This window comes from Homarus americanus, unplaced genomic scaffold (assembly GCF_018991925.1).
Source record: "Homarus americanus isolate GMGI-L3 unplaced genomic scaffold, GMGI_Hamer_2.0 scaffold7402, whole genome shotgun sequence".
Lineage (NCBI taxonomy): Eukaryota > Metazoa > Arthropoda > Malacostraca > Decapoda > Nephropidae > Homarus > Homarus americanus.
The window spans coordinates 3585-24037 of record NW_024751262.1 but is presented as its reverse complement, the minus strand read 5'-3'; the positions used below and the strand labels follow the sequence as shown (position 1 = coordinate 24037).

Below are 20453 nucleotides of genomic sequence, written 5' to 3'. Positions count from 1 at the left end.
CTCACACTATGTTATTCACATTTACGTGAGAGGTATTCAAGCACATTGCGTATTTGGTTCTGTACATGAGAATTGATATAGTTACTAAGTGCAAAAAAGTGGATACAATCTTAATATGTCGGCTATCTTGCCATTAGAGATGAAGTGTTGTGCCATTTCACACACAGTGTGCTTGGACCTGTCCCTAAAAGGTTCTATCTTCACCCAGTCGAGGACGTAGTGTTCAAGTGTGTGGCCATATGTATGTACACACTTCTACATTGAATTTGTTTACATCTGCTTGAGAACATACTGCTTAAAGTACTTATATCCTAACCTTAATCTGGTTACAACATCTTGTAATCTATTGATCTTGTTACTTGCTCCATATACATGTTTCACTTGATACATCTCATCATGGTAACCTATGGATCGACTATTGCCTGTTTGCACTTGTCTACTTGCGTCAAACTCATCAATGAGTTCTTTCCTAATTACAGTTTTAAGGGTTCTTTTTGACAGACCCAAATTGTATTCAACGGTGTCTTTGTTAGACGCGAGTTTGGCGAGGGCATCAACTCTGTCATGTTTTATGAGGCCTATGTGAGAGGGGATCCACAACAGTTTGACCCTGACACCCCGGTCAACAAGGCACGCATATTTGTGTCTGGCTTCAGAGACAAGAGCGTGACAACCTGAGTCGAGGGTTCCAAGGGCAAGTAGTGAGGATAGAGTCAGTGATGATGAGACTGTCAGTAACAGTGGTTTCAGTGAATTTAATAGCTGCAAATATGGTAACTAATTCAGTTTGTAGAGTGGATGCCCAGTTGTTAATTCTAACTCCTTTCTCAATTATATTACCGTCAGGATGAGTCACAACAATAGCACTTCCAGCCCTCCCACAGGCGGTGTTTCGAGATCCATCAGTGTAGATGGTCTGTGTGATATTATCATCAGTCTGTAGAGTGTGTATGTGTTCAAGAGCTCTCAATTTGTCAGTGTGTTGGAGATAAATGCATTGTATAATTAATTTTTTAGGCGGATACGTCGGTATTGTGATATCGAAGGGAACTGTCCGCCAGGGTGGCAGGAAGCGCTGTTGTGTCTCAACTTTGTACAGGTGGTCTAGTCCAAACATCTTCATATGTGTAGCTGTAGTTTGGATCCATTTAGACTCAGTAGTCCCATGGTTCATACATTCTAGCAATTTTAAGGAAACAATGTTATCAGGATCACCATGCAGAAGCCTCAGGGCTATCATGAAGTTGACTTCAATTATTCTATCTTTAACACTGGGTATACCTAGTTCTTTCCTCATATTAAGTACTTTAGTGCTCATGGGACATCCTAGGATAATTCTGAGGGCTTTATTTTGCATTTTCTCGAGCTTGTCAACGCCTTTCCCGACACGAATGACCAGGGCTGCTGCGTGGTAATCTATCAGAGATCTTATATAGCCTAGGTACATTATTTTAACAATTCTAATATTAGCACCATAGTGCGGGCTGTACCCCGCTACACTTCTAAGAGGTCTCAGTCTGTCAGTAAATTGGCGGGTTAGCTGTTGTATGGCAGGTAGGGTACAAGGGACGGAAACACCAAGATATTTAAAAGAAGAAACAGTCAATAGTGTTGTTACCTATCTTGAACTTGGCGGGGCCGCGTTTGCGGTTACCAGCTTGTTTGTTGAACACCTTAGTTGTCAGTGGAGATAATAAGACCGAGGTTCTCACAGGCTGCGTATACATGGTTCAGGGTGGTTTGCATTTCACGATGAGTTTTAGTATGTATAAGAATAAAATCAGCATAGCTGATTGAGATATTGCTGGGGTTGTCTGGTATTAAATTTAATAATGCATTCATAAGAACATTGAACAAAGTGGGGCTAAGTACTCCGCCTTGAGGGGTACCAAGTTGCATATCTTTAACTTCACTTTTGTAACCCTGAAATAGTGCAGCAGCCCTTCTGTTGGTTAGGTAACCACTTATCCAGTGTAACAGCCTACCTCATATATCCATTTTGGCTAGTTCGTACAATATCAGTTGCCTATTGGCAATATCAAATGCAGCTTGTAGGTCAAGAAATGTGGTGTATCTGTGCCTTTCATCACCATGCACAGTTAGGAATGTGGTGATGCAATTATGTACACCTTTACCATGGGTGAAGCCATTTATGTTAGGAGACATGTGTTCTCTGATTCTATACAAGAGTCTGCCAAGAACCATCCTCTCAAAGGTTTTACACAGGCAGCTGGTTAGTGATATGGGACGAAAAGCATCAGGCTGTCCTGGTTTCGGTATTGGTACAACAATACTGCTGGTCCATGATGTGGGTAGTTGGCCCTCGGCATGACTCATATTGTACAATACCAACAATGGATTGCCTGGCACGCGCCTTAGTAGTCAAGCTCCCACTCAGTATATGGAACATCACACTCATCGTGCTGTTTGCCCAGCATAATTCTAATAAGATTACTTCTCTCTACAGACTTTGCATCAAGGAGTCCCCGAGTCCCAGCTGGTAACATGTCATAGCTCGACACATGAGCCGACTTTGTTATTAGCTCATTCGTCTTTTGCAGAGGGTTTGGATGGGAGACGTGTTTACTGCTTTTACCTCTGATTGTGTTTATGTCTTTCCAGGCTTTGCTGAGGGATGTGTGTTGGTTCAGGCTGTTGACATATGTCTCCCATGCATTTTGTCTGAGTTCGTTTACACGTTCCCTGACAGCAGCAAGGGAAGCTTGATACAATATTACCATTTGAGGTGTTCTAATTTGTTTGTAGCACTTACCCAACCTCCTGACCCTCGCCATGAGTTTTTTTCAGCTGAGGGTCATTATAGCACTGCTGTTGCCTGTTCCCATTATGCTGACCACGTTTTCTCCTTTTTTTGGTGGATTCATTGTTGGTGAAGTATGTATAAGTCCTATCTATCAGATCGTCATGGAAACTTTGGTAGTTGTTAGGTTAGTAGTCCTTGTACCAGTCATGGATGAAGTCTATGAACTGACTTTCATGTTCTTGCTTGACTGTGATTCTACGTCTGTTGAGTTCACCACCAGTGGGGGTGTCATTGGCTACATGTATACTAGCTTGGATTGGGCTGTGGTCAGACATAAGATCAGTGACAACATCAGAGCTATGAGTTGTGTATGATAGATTAAAACCAATACACTAGTCTAGACCCCCGCCATAGATGTGTGTTGGTTCATTATTACCTATAATTTGAACATCTTCATATGCGCTTAGAAGTGAGATAAGTTTGCTACCATTGGTGTTAGTGGAGGAGTCACCTAATTTCTTGTGTCTAGTATTCAGGTCACCCATTAGAACAGTGGGCTCAGTGTGTAAAAAGTCTGGGAGATCTGTGTACTGAAGCTGATCTGAGGGAACATAGGCGTTTAGCACGTTGAGTGTGGAGTTGCCTAGGTGGATAGTGATCCCATGGTACTGAAGGTTGGTAGTCTTTTTGGATAGAAGAGGTACATGCGGGAGTGACTTCTTAACATACATCAAACATGTGTGAGTAGAACTAGGATCATAATACACATAATTGGGCAGACTGGGTGGGGGCTTACCATTAGGTGTGAGGCACTCCTGCAGACACACAATATCGATGTCCTCAGTCACAACTTTGTGGTGTAGGTCAGGGTATCGTTTTCTAAGGGATGAGATGTTCCAACTCATCACCTTCACCGCTCTGTATCTGTCTGGTATTAACACTGGCCATTATGAAATGTATTTGGAAAGAAGCAAAAGGCACTGTATGATACTGTGCTTTTCTATGCTGCCTGTCCCTTCGGCAGGCAGTAGGCCATTTAACCTTTTTGAAACATTTCTGGAGCATGTGCGGCTCAACAATTGTTGTAAGTCAGTGGCAGACAACAAAACACTTTGGTTACACACGACATCACCACCATTTTCTCTTTGTGTTTGTTCATCTTCACTGACCATGTCCACAGGGGCATCAATAGAACTGTTACCAGTATCACTATTTTCCTCTGCGTAGACAATAGTTCCTGGTGGGTCTTGAGTTTCCACATCTGGTACTGACATCTGAATGTCTTCAGTTTGACTGTAATCTTTCCATAGCTGCTGCACTGTGTTGGTGGTGTTCTTTTTCTGTAGTGTATCACAGAGGCTCTTTAACATATCAGTTTGAGCTGTAAATGGAGCTTTGAGTTCTTTAATTTCATTTTTCAAATCATTGATCTCTTCACGGGGTGTGTTGGCAGCTACCTGTTGTATCGGTACGTCTGTGTTGTCCCATACTGATCTTTCGATGACTGCTGGTGATGATCCTGGAGCTTTGGTGGGTGGGTGGGCCAGGGGTTGGCCGTAGGGAGTACCCTAGCAGCATTACTGTTTCTTGAGACCTGCCTGGGTGGCGGGTCTGGGCGCTGAAGGGGCGTAGGAGCTCTAGGACAGTCATGGTGCCATACAGGAACTCCATATGTTTTGCAGTTAATACACTTGTGTTGAACGACACCCCCTTGAGCAACTGTATCTCTGCAAGCCTGTGTTGCATGTTGTGTTGAGCAGAGACCACACCACGGCTTAGTCGAGGGGCATAACCGGGCCACATGGCCCCGGTGTTGACAATTGCAACACCTACGGGTAGGGGGCTGATAGAGTTACCTTCAGAGTCCGATAGGCACCACGGACTCGAATGGTCTTGGGTGGGTCTTCCGAGCCACCCCAGTCTACAATAACCTCGTTCTTGCCCCTGAGTCGCTTCGTCCTTCTGATGTAGGGATGAGCTTCTACTAGTGTAGGGGTCTGGTACTGGTCGAGCCCTATAATTAAGATGGTTTTCTTGCTCGATGGTTGGGATGATTGTTCCATGGTTATTCCCCTTATGCTATTGGTGAGGAGATTCTGTATGACTGCTGGGTCGCTTCTAATCAGAACATGATCTTGTGTACCGACTCTGAACTGAAACTCAGCGTCTGGGTGTTTGTCTTCCGCATCGTTCAGCCAGAGATACTTGTCTTCAGGTGGTGTACCTTCAGGGAAGTTTAATCTTACTCTCATGGGGGGTTGAGGTTGTAGTTGATGGTCTCTAAGTTTTTCTGCCTTTTCGGCCTTCCGCTTGTTCCTGGACTGAACTAGTTGAAAGCCATCCTCTCCGTTGGTGTCAAGGTCAACACCATAGTCGCCTGGCTCACTCAGTGCATCAGGAGAGTTAAAGCGAGTGGCTGGGTCTCCAGTCAACTCAGACATGGAGGAGTTACAGGACTCGACCTATATGCCTACGTCAGAGGGCCGAGGACTGCGTGGCACTCCAAGGAAGCCAGCGGCGGTTGGGAGGCGTAACCCTCTTACAGGACAAGGGAAACTGGCATCTACAGCGTATCAGCGGTGTGAGGGGAGGCCATGAGCGGGCCTCCCGCGGAGGGAGTGTGGTGTCAGAGGGACCAAGGTAGCAGGAGTATTCTCAGTTTATAAACACTTTTATTACACTACACTTGTTCTTAATAGCATCTCTGTTTTTCTGGTTAGATACAGTATCAAAGTCAATTTAGTTTCAAAAGAACTATCCAGCCTGGGACACTATGAGGGGGGGGGGGGGTTGTTTACACAAGCCCTCACCACATGGCCCAGCGTGACCACAAGGGTATAGGCCTTGCCTTGCGGACACCTACACACGCCACAGTGCTCAACCCAAGTTAGTTCACTTGTTATACAGGCAACATATTTGCAGTTGTTGACCTATCGGTTAAGGTAATCCTCCAAGTGATAGTGTTAGGAAGAACACCTAATATTCAGTACCACCCTGTGAGAATCCTGCTCCTCAAATCAGGTGAGGGCGGAGGAGGAACAAGTTAAGGGAGGAAGGAGGCACTTAATCCTCCAACTAGCACTTACTACTGGAGTTAATTTATATATATGTTTCCACCTTTATGACAGTCAACATTTACTCTGCCTACTGTATCTCTTAACTAAATAAATACTATTATTTTTAATGAAATTAATAAATTATTTTTCTGAGTCTCATTTGAGAAACATGCAACGTGAAGCCAATTGTCTCTAGACGGGTGGTAAATACGTGTTGTATTATTTATTCTCTATCACATGAACTACTGACTGTTGGTTGGTTGTATCGGGAACATCTCCTCCGCTCTAAGTTCAGCCTCACGTATATAATCCAGACCTTGTAATGGTTTACTCCTCCACTGCCAGTACACACACGTGGAGCAAAATACCTGTAAGATAATCCAAGAAACACTCAGGAAATGTTATACCTCCACAAGGGCCGCTGATAAACATGTGTACGGAATATGTAATATATATACAAGGTCCAATTTTTATTACAATGTCACCACCTGGTGGTCAGACACGACTGGTATCCTCTGTTGTCTCGGAGGCGGTGAGTTCAAGGCTGTTCCAGCGGTTTCGTGTTCTTAGGACACAGAGGTCTGTGTTACACCCCCTGGACTCACCCTTGACCTCACCGTCTCTGAGAGGACGTAGGGCACTTGTCGTGGATGGTGTGTTGGGTTGGTGTTTTTTTTTTTTTTTTACAAAAGTGTAATTTCACGCTGCTTGGTGCTGTGTACTGTAGAACAACACTCAACAGAATTCGAGAATCGTAGGAAAACGTCGCCAGGATGATGATTGTGAAGGTGGCGGTATAAACCACTAGAATCTGACTCTTAACCTTTTTACTACCACGCCCTCTCTAGGAATTGGTCCTTACCTCCACGCCCCCCTTGCATCTATGAATAAAATTCCTTCCCAGATTTTAAAGAAAAATTAAAAATATTGTGTTTTTAGTCTTTTTATTGAGGATAAATTAGTGAGATACTTGACACTGCTTCTTAGTTACTAGATCTTGACTGCGTGGTTGAATGCCAGAGAGTGCACAACGTAAATCCCCTTCAACATTCAGCCTGTTTCTGTACTTGGTCTTGACAGCAACGAGCGTGGAATATGCAGCTTCACAAACATACGTGGATCCGAGCATAGTTAGAATCCGAAGAGCCTGATGTGAGATCAGAGGGTAAACAGGAAGGTACTTGACCCAGAACGTCTCAAGATCCAGTTCTTTGAAGTCTTCCTTAGCTGTGGAGTTGAACTTCAACTCAAGAAACTCCTCTTGCACTTCATCCGAAACATCAGCTACTTCACATTGAAATGGGTTCCTGATGAATTTCCAGGCTTCACGCTTCTCATCTATCTCTGGGAAGTATCTGATGAATTCTGTTTTCAAGTCAGTTAGATGAGTGATTATTTGTTTATTTAACTCAGAATAAAGGTTAGCGTGAATGAGAGCAGAATCCAAGTTACTAAAACTGGCTGTATTTCCCTGCTGAATTCGACACTTCCAGAGGTCGAGTTTGGCCATGAAGGTTTGAATGGTGTCGTGGTGCATGATGATGTTGATGTTTTTCCCTTATAGTTTAAGGTTGAGAGCATTCAACGCTTCGAAGATGTCCACCAGGTAAGCTAGAGATAGCTGAAAGCCTTCACACTGGAACTTGTCATGGAGATCTGCCTTCTGCTTCGAATCAAGAAATATTGCTACTTCTTCTCGCAGTTCATAAAGCCGTCCAAGCATGTTCCCCTGTGATAGCCATCGTTCGTTCGTGTGAAAAAACAAGGTTTCATGTTCAGATTCCATATCCTTACACAGCAGTTTGAAGAGACGACTGTTTAAGGCTCCAGCTTTGATAAAGTTGACTACCCTGATAGCCACGTTCAGGACATCCCGAAAGAAGTTTGATACATCATGAAAAATAACTGCTGTTATTGTACAACTTTCCATGGGGTGACAGAACAGCATTTCCTCTTTTACTCTGTTGCCTGACACGAAACGAGCATACATCAGTAGCTGAGATACTTTTGCATTTTTCATAAACTTCTCAATATTAGCCCACGCTCTTGTTTAGAGAACAAAAACTATAATTATAATTAGAGAAATTCCTACCAATATTTCAACACTCCTGAATTTGTCTTATTTCTGCAACATGTCAAATTTAACCAGTATGGATTAATTCGTATTATTAATCTCTCTGGGAATTTTTTTTGGATTTGGGAAATAGGACGAGAGCACACAGCAGTGGAAAAGAATTACGAGGGAAATGGTTTTAGGCTCGTAGTATACCTGGTGTCAACACTCGTCTCCTGCCATCCTTCCCTCCTCTTGGTGTCTGTTTTTGTTGAGTTGAACAAGTTAATCTTTATTTGAGATCCTGAAGCCTCTTTACCTGGGCATAAACCCATGAAAGACCGTCTCACTCTACTGCTTGGTGCCAATGCTTCAGGGGATTTCCGACTGAAGCCTATGCTTGTCTACCACTCTGAAAACCCCAGGGTGTTCAAGCAACAGAAAGTGGTAAGAACAATGCTTGGAGTTTATTGGAAGTCCAACCGTAAGGCATGGGTGACAAGACAGTTCTTTAATGAATGGGCTGTTGATGTGTTTTGCCCCTCTGTCAAGAGCTACCTAACCACCAATAAACTCCCTTTAAAGGCTCTTCTCCTCATGGATAATGCTCCTGGTCATGACCCTGACCTTGCCAGCAATTTGGAGTATCAATTTGACTTTGTGAAAGTGTTGTTTTTGCCTTCAAACACTAATTTATACACCAATGAGGAAAAGGCAGAAATATTAGAAAAGATACAAGCAGTTGCCAAAGATGAGGTGAGTACTGCAGATCTTTATAATTTTGAACATTTGATATTTAACTTAGTGTACCGTAGTAATGCTTAAGATCATTCATATACTGTACATTTTTTTATGTTTTACAGTAACAGTTGGTTAATAATAATATGAGAAATAAGAAGAAAAAATAATTTATGCCTTACATTGACTATCACTTACAAGGGTTGTTGTTACCATTAGCTAAGAGCAAACTGCAACTGCTTAATTAGGATTTTGTTGATAAAATAATCATTAAACAGTTATGAGGTGATGGTTTTTTGGTTCACTTAGTTATAATATTTACTTTATAATGTACTATATATTTCTAATTTTTAGTATATTTATGCATAATTTGTTAATATACAATTACTGTATTCTTTTCATGTAAAACATTTACTCATCAAAGTATTACAAGATCTTCATCCTTTAATAAAAACCAATCTCGCATGATATTAAACCCTTAATAATAAGTAACTTTAATTTACCTGTACTTTAGTAATACTATACCTGACCATTCCATTCATAATACAGTTAACCCTCACTTTACGCGGTTAATGTAACCCGGAGGGTACCGCGGAAAGCGAGAAACGCGTAAAGTGAATAACATAACATATGGGATTAATTGAAATGGAGTCCAGGCCGATCCCCAAACTCCACTTTTTGACGACACATAACTATGTTGTAGTAAAAATTTTATCTTAACTTTATGATGGTATGAAAAAACAAGTAATATAGAAGAGGTTAGGTTAGGAAAAATAAAGGTTAACATAGGAAAAATAAAGGTTAGGTTAGAAAACTAAAAATTAGGTGGAACACTTACGGTAGTAGAAGAGATGGGTCGGCATACGGGGATGGAGGATGGTTCCGAGGCAGAGGGCAGATTACTGGCCCTCAGGTGAATCACCATTACTAGGTGAATCACCATCACTGTCACTTACAGTTGTCAGGGCTTCCCTGATAAATCCCTCAAAGTCATCTTCACTGCCACTATCACTGGCTTGGGCTGGCTGTGGTGGGTTGCGGGCGAAGAAATCTGTTATGCTTTGCTGACGGCTGGCGTTGATGTTGTCGTGATACACCTTGATGTACGGCTCCATAGCCTGCACCAGCCGGGTATGGAAGACTTCATAGCGGTCATCGTCATTGTCGCGGGAAAGGAAGGACTTCATTTTCTCTGCACACTCCATGGCACCCTTAATATCACGATGACTTAAACTGTGTTCTTCGGAGAATGACGCACCTTCTTCCTCCTCTTCACTGACGTGTTCTTCTTCCAACATCTCGTCGGCAGTCACTTCAGGATCTCTGATCATCTCCAGGATGTCGTCGTTGGTGGTCTCGGAGAAGCCTGGAACTGTAACAGTCTGCGCAGCTTCTCTGGCAAGGTCCACTGCTACTGCAACATTCTGAACCTCACCAGTCACAGATTGACTCCTCCTCTCACCTGGTATTCCATGCAACACATGTCTCCATGCGTGACGAATTGTAGCAATAGACAGCTGATCCCATGACTCCACCAAGAAGTCCACAGCTTTCTTGATGTTAAATACTCTCCAGAATTGTTTGAACAGTATTTTTTTGCTGTTCCAACTGTTGATCCTCATCTTCTTCGCTCTTGCTAGCGGTGGTGGTGTCACTCAGGTTACGCAACTCTTCCCTGGTGTTGGTGTAATCGTTCAGGAGCTGGAATTTTTTTGTTGAGAATGCAGCTTTTACATTGCAGATTAACTCCTGGTCCATGGGCTGGATTAATGACGTAGTGTTGGGAGGAAGGAAGACCACTTTTACGTTGGGGTGACGATCTAACAGTAGGGGCGAGTGTCCTGGTGCGTTGTCCAGCAGCAACAAAATATTGAATGGCACATTCTGTCGCTCACAGAATTTTTTTACATCGGGAACAAAACAGTCATCAAACCAGGAGAGGGACAGTGTAGAGAACATCCACGCCTTACGTGCGGTCAGCCAGTGGACATTTAGCTTGGTCATGTCCATGGTTTTGTAGGCGTGCGGCTTGCGTGCTGTGTGGATCACCGATAACTTGAGCTTACAGGTACCGGAGGCATTGGTGGTAAACAGGACGGTGATGCGTTCCTTCTGCATTTCCGGCCCCGAATCCTGCTGGCATTCTTTACAACGAAGGACTTGGAAGGTAGCTTTTTCCAGAAAAGACCAGATTCGTCCATGTTAAACACCTGGTCGTCACTGTACTGTCCTTCCTCCATAATCTCACGTAAAAACGGAGGAAATTCCCGAGCCGCAGCACGGTCAGCACTCGCTTCTTCACCACCAATGTTTATATTGGTGATCTTGTTCCGGATCTTAAACCTCTGTAACCACCCAGAGGAAGCATTAAAGGGTTTGGGCTCTGTAATTCCCATCTTTCGTGCCACTGCCATGTACAGTTCACGTGCGTAGTCCTTAACAGAGCGCGTGTCGACCGCCATGTTCCGTCGCGCCTGACGCACCAAGTACCTCACAAGTAATTTTTCTGTCTTGAGAAGCACCTGGTTGTGAAAATACTTGATCATAGAAGCACCTGTAGACTTTGTGATCTTCATGTGCTCCTTTATCTTGGCTGCATCCTTCTTTATAGTCCGGATCGTAGATTCGTTCACACCATGCTGGCGCGCCAAATCAACCTGCCTTGTTCCTTTCTCCAACTCTTGGATGATGGTATACTTCACCTCGTAGCTTAAGGAACGTCGTGTCTTCTTTGGCTTAGTGCCGCTGGGTCCAGATAAGGAAAGGTTTCTCTCTGGGGGTGGTGGTCTGGCGGAAGCCATTTTACGGAACAATGGATGCGCGTTTACACGGAGTGGCCTTGAGGGATGAAACTGCCGCGGCTAGGTCAAGCGTCGTCTTTCCTCCCTCCCTCCCTCCCTCCCCCGGGTGGACACGTCATAATACTTTAAGCCAATTACAGCTAGCAGCAGAGGGGGGTAGGGATGCATGGCCAATCACAGGTCTGATACGTCATATGACGTCAGTGATAACGCAACAAAGACACACACTGAGCAACCTTACCGCGCCGCTTGCCCAAGCGGAGGGAGGAGGCAAGGAGCACAGGCAGGCGGGTGGGGCGAATCTAAAAATAGCGTCGCGCCGGACACACTCCGCGTAATGGGGTTCACGTACCGCGTAATTTGAGCACGTGAGGTTCTGGCAAGGCACCGCGTTAACGTGGAAACGCGGAATGCGGGACCGCGTAAAGTGAGGGTTAACTGTATATAAATTTTAGTCATCCCTTATCTTTCTTATGACTTGAGCTCTAATAATGTCAAATATTTTTCTGCTGAACTTGGCTTGCTTTTTTTTTTTTTACCCAAATTCCGTAAGGGTGAAGTTTTTTTAGCCATATCCCGAATTTTTGGTCATACAGTAATTACCAAATTCCGTAAGCGCGAATTTCCATAACGTGAGTTTCTATAAGGCAGGGGATGCCTGTCCTGTACTTACTTACTTTGCCAACAAATATTAGGATAAATTGGATCTCCTGAAAATTCACCTGCCCCAGGCTTATTTCACCTAAAGATTATCAGTAATAACCCCATCAGAAGGGGGGGGGGAGGGTTAGGTTAGGTTAGGTTTGCATTAGGGTGGTCAGTTAGGTTTGGTTAGTGTTAGGTTTGTCGTGTATTGTATTAGAATGGTTAATCTTCAAGTAGAACAAGTTGGGGGAGGCAATCTTCAGGTGATCTGTTAAATCTGTGCATAACTGTATTTAGCAAATCAATGAACCCTTTTCCTGAGTGACATCGACTGACTGACTGAAAGAACTTTTTGCTCCAACTTAGCCCTTCCCCAGCACCCTTCCTCCACCCAGAGGTAGGATGTACACTTGTACAGTGTCCAGTAGACCTAAATAGCTGATAATAAATTTTTGGCTATCCAATTGTTAACTTAAACTTTGGAAATAGTGGAGACAATTTTTGCATGGAATCATTTGGAATTAATAGACTTTATTTTTTATAGTAATACTATGGAAGTAAATATTCTTAGTTTGTGTAGGTACTTTTATAGTCAACTTGATTTTTGTATGATATTATTTCAGGAGTAATGTGCATTCTTTCTTCTTTTTTTTTACAAAAACTGATTATCAAATAAATACACTGTAGTGGTTGTAGCAAAGAAATCATTTTGTGAGATGGTATGTAATAAAGCCTGCCTGACACCTGAGATATATGACCTAAGACCTGGTAGTGAGGACAAAAGAGAACTATAGTGTTTTGGTCCTGTGTTAGTCATGGCCAATTCACAGCACCTTCAGGAGTCATATCAGGGGTTCAGACTGACACAATACTGATTTTAGAACCTTTTGTGTTGAAGTGTGAATAAGGAAGGTGTTCATGACGTTACAATTGGTCTTAAAATTAGTGACATGCTAACTGAATTTACTTTAAATACGTAGGTGGTGAGGAGATATGTATTTCCCCGGTCCACCTAAAAATTTTTACACGTTTAAGTTAAGGGATTCGGAATTAGCATGAAATTGATTTTTAGATGCATAAACTCACTATAAATGTCTTCTTTACTTACTCAAAATAATTTGGAACCCTTGATAATGACTTTCAGGAAACACGACTAACAAGTCCATGTTGTTTTCCAGGGGCTTGACGTGGTAAGAATGTGAATTTCATGCATGTTGTAAATTGTCTGGAGAAAGCCAAACCATTACTGTTGTTGACCAACACAAAAGAGTTGGCAATAAACCCTTCAATACAGGGAGTAGTAAAGTCCTGGGTGTGCCTTACTGTGAGAAGTGTTGCGAGCATGTTGTGGTGACCTGGTGTTGATCTGCCATAGGTCTTGCCATTGTCTCAGTAACATCCCTCTTACGGGCTAAAACTGATGAAATAATTCCAACAAACAATTAATAGCCAACTTATCCAGATGAAGACATTTGTGTGTTGCAGCATGGCAGCAATACACCTTTCTTACCAAAATTACTAAAATGCCATAGTAGTGGGATAAAGGTACACAACAGTGCTGCACCACCACAGTAAATGTCGGTGCAAGTAATGGCAGACTTGCATCAGCAGTGCTCATGAGGGTCACCTCAGCTGCATCAGACAGCAAAGTGAACGCTCCTCACACACCACACAGGTGATACATGTCCATACTCATGCCCAAGACAAGAGTCCTGGAATTTATCACCCTGTCAGCACCATATTGTTCAATTTCAAAATTTTTTGGTGTTATCTTAGGCACATATGAAGGTTTATTATCTGCCCACATTACTTACACTTTTCAGCTTTACAGCAGTGTCGCTGTGTACTAGGCGCCACCCTGGACCATCAGACTGTTGACCCAGTAGTTTAGTTCGGACTTATTCGTTAATGGTCGCTCAATATTTTTACACTTGATATGCTGTAGTCTCACGTTCAAGTATCAAGAACAATAGTGAGTATAAGTCATGGAAAGAAGCACAAAAGCCTTAATTTGTTGTTAACTTGTATCAATGGTGAAACTATGAAATGTGACCCATTAATAGGAAGTTGCCACAACATAACCAACCTCTTACTTGAAGGTTAAGGCGAGGATGAATAATTTTCCTGATTATTTGATCATAGTTGTAGATTGTTCAATGTCTTAATGTTTAAGAACTTGTTCAATAATGGCTTATGCATAGTTGTAGGTTATCATGGCAGAGAGCAGCCAGTCCCCCCACGAGGGCTGGGGGCCTCCCTTGCCACACATGCTCATCTAGACAACAGCACCTCATTACTCACTGAAGCTTCAAAGTTTATTTTTTCTGTAAACAACTTATTTTCAGTCTTCGATCATACCATCCACATAGAACAATCATGTTAACATTTACTACAATATGTTGACAATACTGGGTCAGAATTCATGTTAACATTTACTACAATATGTTGACAATACTGGGTCAGAATTCATGTTAACATTTTACAATATGTTGACAATACTGGGTCAGAATTCATGTTAACAATACTGGGTCAGAATTCATGTTAACATTTTACTGACAATACTGGGTCAGAATTCATGTTAACATTTACTACAATATGTTGACAATACTGGGTCAGAATTCATGTTAACATTTACTACAATATGTTGACAATACTGGGTCAGAATTCATGTTAACATTTACTACAATATGTTGACAATACTGGGTCAGAATTCATGTTAACATTTACTACAATATGTTGACAATACTGGGTCAGAATTCATGTTAACATTTACTACAATATGTTGACAATACTGGGTCAGAATTCATGTTAACTTTGACCTCTAATTGGTGATAAAATAAAGTACCAGTGTAGGTAGACGCTCAGTATAATTTGGAACCCATTTTGAACATTATTTGTATGCTCTTTCTTATGTCTGCTTATTTGAAACCTTGCTTTATCTCCATTTATGAGAAACAATTTAATGTACAAAGCCTAAAGCTTTGAGAATCCTTGCCCTGGCTGGGTTTGGAAGATCAAGATTCTGTTATTATGGCTCCTTCACTAATGGAGTCAGGGAACATGTGCGCGTCAACTTGAGTGCTAGAGCCTTATCACTAAACTCGTGAAGTAAGATCACAAATATACGTAGAGGTGGATGTTCCCATATAAGCTTTGGGAATACAGAACTGGAATTGATACCATGGTGGGCTGCTCATAATAGTAATTTAGTTGTGTTATTACTTGTTTCCTGTAATGCACTTGTTGACCATATACTGTACATGTTGCTGTGTTGTATTATATTTAGGATATGTATACTTTTTGAATAAGTGTTATGCACTATTTACTCATTCATGTAGATAAATCACTTTATTGTTCTTGAGCGCTACGTACATAACTTAGAAATTCAGATAAAGTTTATAAATGTACGGTACTGTACAGTATTTTCACTATACAGTATTTATCTTGTTTATTAGAGTTAGGTCCAGCTAAACATTGAAAATTTTGGGACCACAGGAAGATTAAGCATCTCAGCTTATTTCATCTGATGTTTAAACACTAACACTAACTTAACCTAACCTACTGTAGTAAAATATGCTGGGAAGACTAATCTTCAGTTATCTTCAATTGATACAAAATTTTTATATCCCAACAAGAAATAGTATCCTACTTTCATCTGATAATTGTTTCATTGGGTCATCTTATATTTATAATGTGGACCACACTCCTCAACCAATATAATACATATTGTAACCTCAGATTAATATCCCAATAAGGGTAAGAAGATGGACTCCTCACCTATGACACTGTTTGGCTACTTCAACGAGCGAGTGAGGGCCAACCTGCACTTGGTAGTGGCCATGTCCCCCATAGGTGACACCTTCAGGACCAGGCTCAGGATGTTCCCCTCCCTCATTAACTGCTGCACTATAGACTGGTAGGTCCTGGTGGGTCTACTGCTTCATGTGTTAGAAGATGTCGTGTTGCCAGGTGTCCCTCACTTGTGTATTGTCAGGTGTCCCTGGTAGCGTAGTGTGTAATGTTGTGGTAGTGTAGTGTATAATATTGTTGTGGTACAATAATGGTTTCTTCTTATAGGATTTTAGAAAGTTAATAAAAAAAAATTTACAGGTTTTTACTTTCAGTGCTATGTGAGAGCTCATTGATATTATCTATAGTGCTAATCCTTTTTATGCAGGGCTTTATAATAATAGTAATACAGTAACAATAAGATTAGTAAGAATTATAATGATAATGTACAGTAATACTGTCATAATAATGCTAATAATAATAATGATAATAATTTCATTAATAACAATACTGTAATAATAATTGGCAATGTGTTTCCAAAGAAAATTTTGCCTTCTTAAAGGGAAAATTTTTACCCCCCAAAATATAATACAGTACTACTATATGTATCAAGTAAATATGCACTAAAATAGTATAATAAATACCTACTTCTCAAATAAAATCATAAATAGAAATAATACTGTAGTACAGTTACCAGCAAGAAACATAATGCTTGTCATGTAATTTCACATCAGATTAATTGCCTTCCTGTTTCTCTTAATGCCACTGCTGCCTCTAGCACTTAATGTCCTCTGGCCAAGCTTAGGAAAACAATGGAAACACATATACAAAAAACATACACAAAAAACACAAACAAATGCCAGGTTGCAGAATGAAATGTACAGTCCTCCAAAAAAAAGGTATTGTTAACCATGGGGTCGATGTGTTTCGAGGACACGTCGCTACCTGGCATTTAATTGCAATTCTCAAAACCCCCTCCCACACCCTCCATCACACGCATTGCTACCGTCGTCGTCTTGCCTGGCGAATCGGGTGTAAATACGCACAATGAAAGCACCGCTAAAATTTTTGTTGTAATAGCTGAAATACTAAGTGCCACGAGGATTTTATATAGGGTATTTATACATCTTAGCACGGTGAGGAAATCGAGTGACTTTTATTTTGTTTCTCTCTCAGATATTGTGTTTGGGACAATTTTTTATACGTTCTGGTCAGTATGGCAACCACAGCTCGTTTTCTATTAGGAAGACAGTAGATCGTTAGTGACTAATATCCTCTGTTTTTGAGTTCCATAACTTCAAAACTCTGTAGAATGCAGTTCTGTTAAATGGCAAATGCCAGTATAATTCTGTAGAGTCACAAGATTATGACCTTTTCTTGTTCAGGTTTACTGCATGGCCTGATGATGCCTTGGAGATGGTGGCCACATCACTGCTGCAGGAAACTAAACTGGAGGCATCATTGTTGGCTCACTGTGTCACTGTCTGCAAGTATTTCCACCACAGCATTGATGACCTTGCCCACAGGTAGTTTCAAGGACATCCACACCTTGCTTATGTTATCATTTTCAGTTTAACTACCAAGGGTCAAAGACTGCTTCGTGTGGATTTCATTTTAGCATTTATCCAGTTGTTTCTCAAGTAGGCAAACCTGAGCAATCTATAGACTGATGTCTGTCTTTTTATACTAGAAATTTGTTTTTAATTATGTAAATACAGTTTACCACAGTCAGAAAACTCTCTTCAATAAAACATCCATGTTTGATTGTTTGTGTTTTAACTTCTGACTGGCCAATGATGATCATGTAGAAAATAATAGTACTGCACAGGCATAGGACCACTTATCTGGCATGCTTGGGAGCTGGGAATGGAGGTGCTGGGATTGGGCAAGTGTGATCGACGTGACCTCTGCATCTTGAGACGCGATTGGTACTAAGGCATTGTGGGTGGTAGCATGTGAAGTTCGCATGTCACCACATGAGACAGGAGAGTTTATCCCATTATTCTGAGTTAGTTTAGTGCATTTTATATTCAAATAGGCCCACTAAATGTCAAAATTTCATATGAGGTGACCTGAAGCTCTAAAGATGCACACCATATGACTTGACTTGAAGCCCAGGGGTTCAAGACATTAATTAACCCATGAGAACCTGGTGGGCTTCCAAGACCTCATTAAAACCATAAGACATACTGTACATGAGACGTTGGTAGCCCTCCAATACCTTAATTAACCAGACATACATGAGACCTTGATGAGTGCTCCTACAGGTTCTATGAGCAGCTGCGGCGGAGGTACTATGTGACATTGTGACACCCACCTCCTACCTGGAGCTCGTGTTCACCTTCAAGCAGCTCCTCCTTAAGAAGCGCTCAGAGATCCTCACACTACGGGACAGGTAAAGCTCAGGAAGCTCATCACCAGCTTTAGTAATGTTATACTGTACATCTATTGATGAATTTTAGTCGATGAGAATTCCCCGACCCAACTTCGATTTTGTTTTTATTTTACTTGTGAAAATCAATAATATTGTGCCCAAGTTATTTTAAATGTATGAATATGCATTCTTAGTGCCAAAAACATTAACCATTTCATCTCTGAAGGTATGTGACAGGTCTGGAGAAACTGAAAGAGGCCAAGCTGTTGATCACTGAACTGCAAGAAGAGCTAAAGCTGCTGCAGCCCCGCCTAGTGGAGACCTCTGCCAACACGGAGGCACTTATGATCAAGATCGAACAAGACACCATCCAAGTGGAGAGGAAACAAGAGGTGTGAAGCTGTTATCTTTCACTTGTCAAACTTACCTGTTAATACTATTAATAATTCTATAACAAAAAGATGTATCTCTAACTCTGTAATAGATGGTACAGTGTGTATGTTGAAGTGCAGAAATGTACTACAGATAATACTCAACCAGGTGCCATAACTACACTACATGTGTGAGTTTGGTTGTGTAGAAAATATGTCGAAGCGAGTTAATTGTTTTTAATGAAATTAGATAGATTGGTTGGTTTAGACAACTAACTTCTTTAAATTAAGAGAAAATATATAAGAAATCAAGTTCAAAGAGCCCTTTATATTTCATGCACTAAAATACATAAAAAATTTATGTGGTTATTGATCATTCAATCTACCTAGCAAATTTAACAGATGTGAAATATATTGTCTTTGACTGTGAACTGTAAGTGTGACCTTGACCTGCTTTCTCCAAAATTAGACTAGATTTCTCTTAATCAACAGCAACCTATAGTCCCAAGTTTCATTAACTCTAATAAAGAGTTGTGTAGACAACAGACACATACAGTGGAATGTGACTGTGACCATGGCTTTGAATATATTTACCCCAGCTTTCAATTACCTTTTCCTTTGCCTACACTCAACCCTTGACGATCATTTGGTGAAGAGGATAAAAGAAAAGGAAAAGTAACAGAGACGTGACCGATCGCCCAAGCACCTAACGAGCCAATCAGTGGTGAAGAGGATAAAAAAAAAAAGACTGTTTCACTAGAGTTCACCAGTCTATTCTTTAGCTTTACTTGCCCAAATTTATTTATTTTCTCTGAGGTAAATAACCTTTTAGCCTGCCAGGTTTCATCGAAGCTACCCTTCCCATTCTTTTATATATTTTGTTCATAGATACAAACACAAGTATAATTCCCCAAACCCAGAAGAACAAACATAAGTGAAACATGGAAGGTTGTTGAAGATACCACAATGAAACCAATGTTGTAGTCACAATTCAGTCAGTGTTTTGTGATCTTGATGTAAAATATTGTCATTGGCAAGGTTCTTGTTACTATCATGAACACCTTGCTAGTTATTGCTGTTTTTGTGTTCGTGTTTTATGTTCCCTTCTAATGTTAACCCTGCCTCTCTTGGTAAAAAAAAAAGATGAAAGTGATAACATATCTCATTTCTTGGTTGTTGATAACAAATTTGTTCTCAGTTGGTGGCGGCAGACGAGGCGGTGGCCAATAAGAAGTTTGCCGATGCACAGGCCATAAAAGACGACTGTGAAAAGGAGCTCGCCAAGGCAGTACCAGCTCTCAATGCTGCCACAGACGCCCTCAACACCCTCAAACAAGATGACATACGCGTCGTCAAGGCCATGAAGAACCCGCCCTCAGGAGTCAAGCTGGTGAGTATAACCTACCAAATGATGACATTGGTTATGAAGAGTGCTCACCTTAACCTCCACTCTGACTCTACCTAAGTCTCCACTGTTGTTTTACCTAATCTTCCACTCTGACTCTACTGTCCCCAAACCTTCACTTTGCCTTAATATCCTCTAGCTGTTGACCTTAAGTCACTTTGTGCTCCTAACACACCCTGTGATCCTCACACCCTCCTAAAGATATATGAAAAGTTTTGTCCCTGTGTTGTTTTTTGTATTTCTAATCATTAGTGAAACTTTTTGAGAAATACTACATCAGTTGACGCACTCTGCATTAGAAGGGGGTGAAGCTCCAAATTCAAAAAGCTGAGAAAAACACGTTGAAAGTTTTCAAGGTTCAAACAACCATAACTTTTTTTTTAAGCTAGAGGGTTCTTTTTTTTTATCGTGCAGCTTAATCCCTCTCCTAGCGAACTGTGACAACTGGAAATTAGTA

At 41.3% G+C, this 20453-nt stretch overlaps 1 protein-coding gene across 2 annotated transcripts; it reads left to right on the top strand.

Moving 5' to 3' along the window:
• The first annotated feature begins 8433 nt into the window (after window positions 1-8433).
• LOC121854565 (dynein axonemal heavy chain 3-like) lies at window positions 8434-20215 on the top strand. 2 transcript variants are annotated; one of them, XM_042349242.1, is made up of 6 exons: window positions 8434-8629; window positions 15813-15973; window positions 17232-17372; window positions 18114-18241; window positions 18458-18612; window positions 19790-20215. In XM_042349242.1, the coding sequence occupies exons 1-4, from the start codon at window positions 8471-8473 to the stop codon at window positions 18154-18156; spliced, it is 504 nt and encodes a 167-aa protein (XP_042205176.1). In that variant the 5' UTR covers window positions 8434-8470; the 3' UTR covers window positions 18157-18241; window positions 18458-18612; window positions 19790-20215. The 2 variants fall into 2 exon arrangements, with proteins under 2 accessions (XP_042205176.1, XP_042205175.1); XM_042349241.1 differs by having other exon boundaries at window positions 18447-18612; window positions 19790-20208.
• Window positions 20216-20453: the final 238 nt, after the last annotated feature.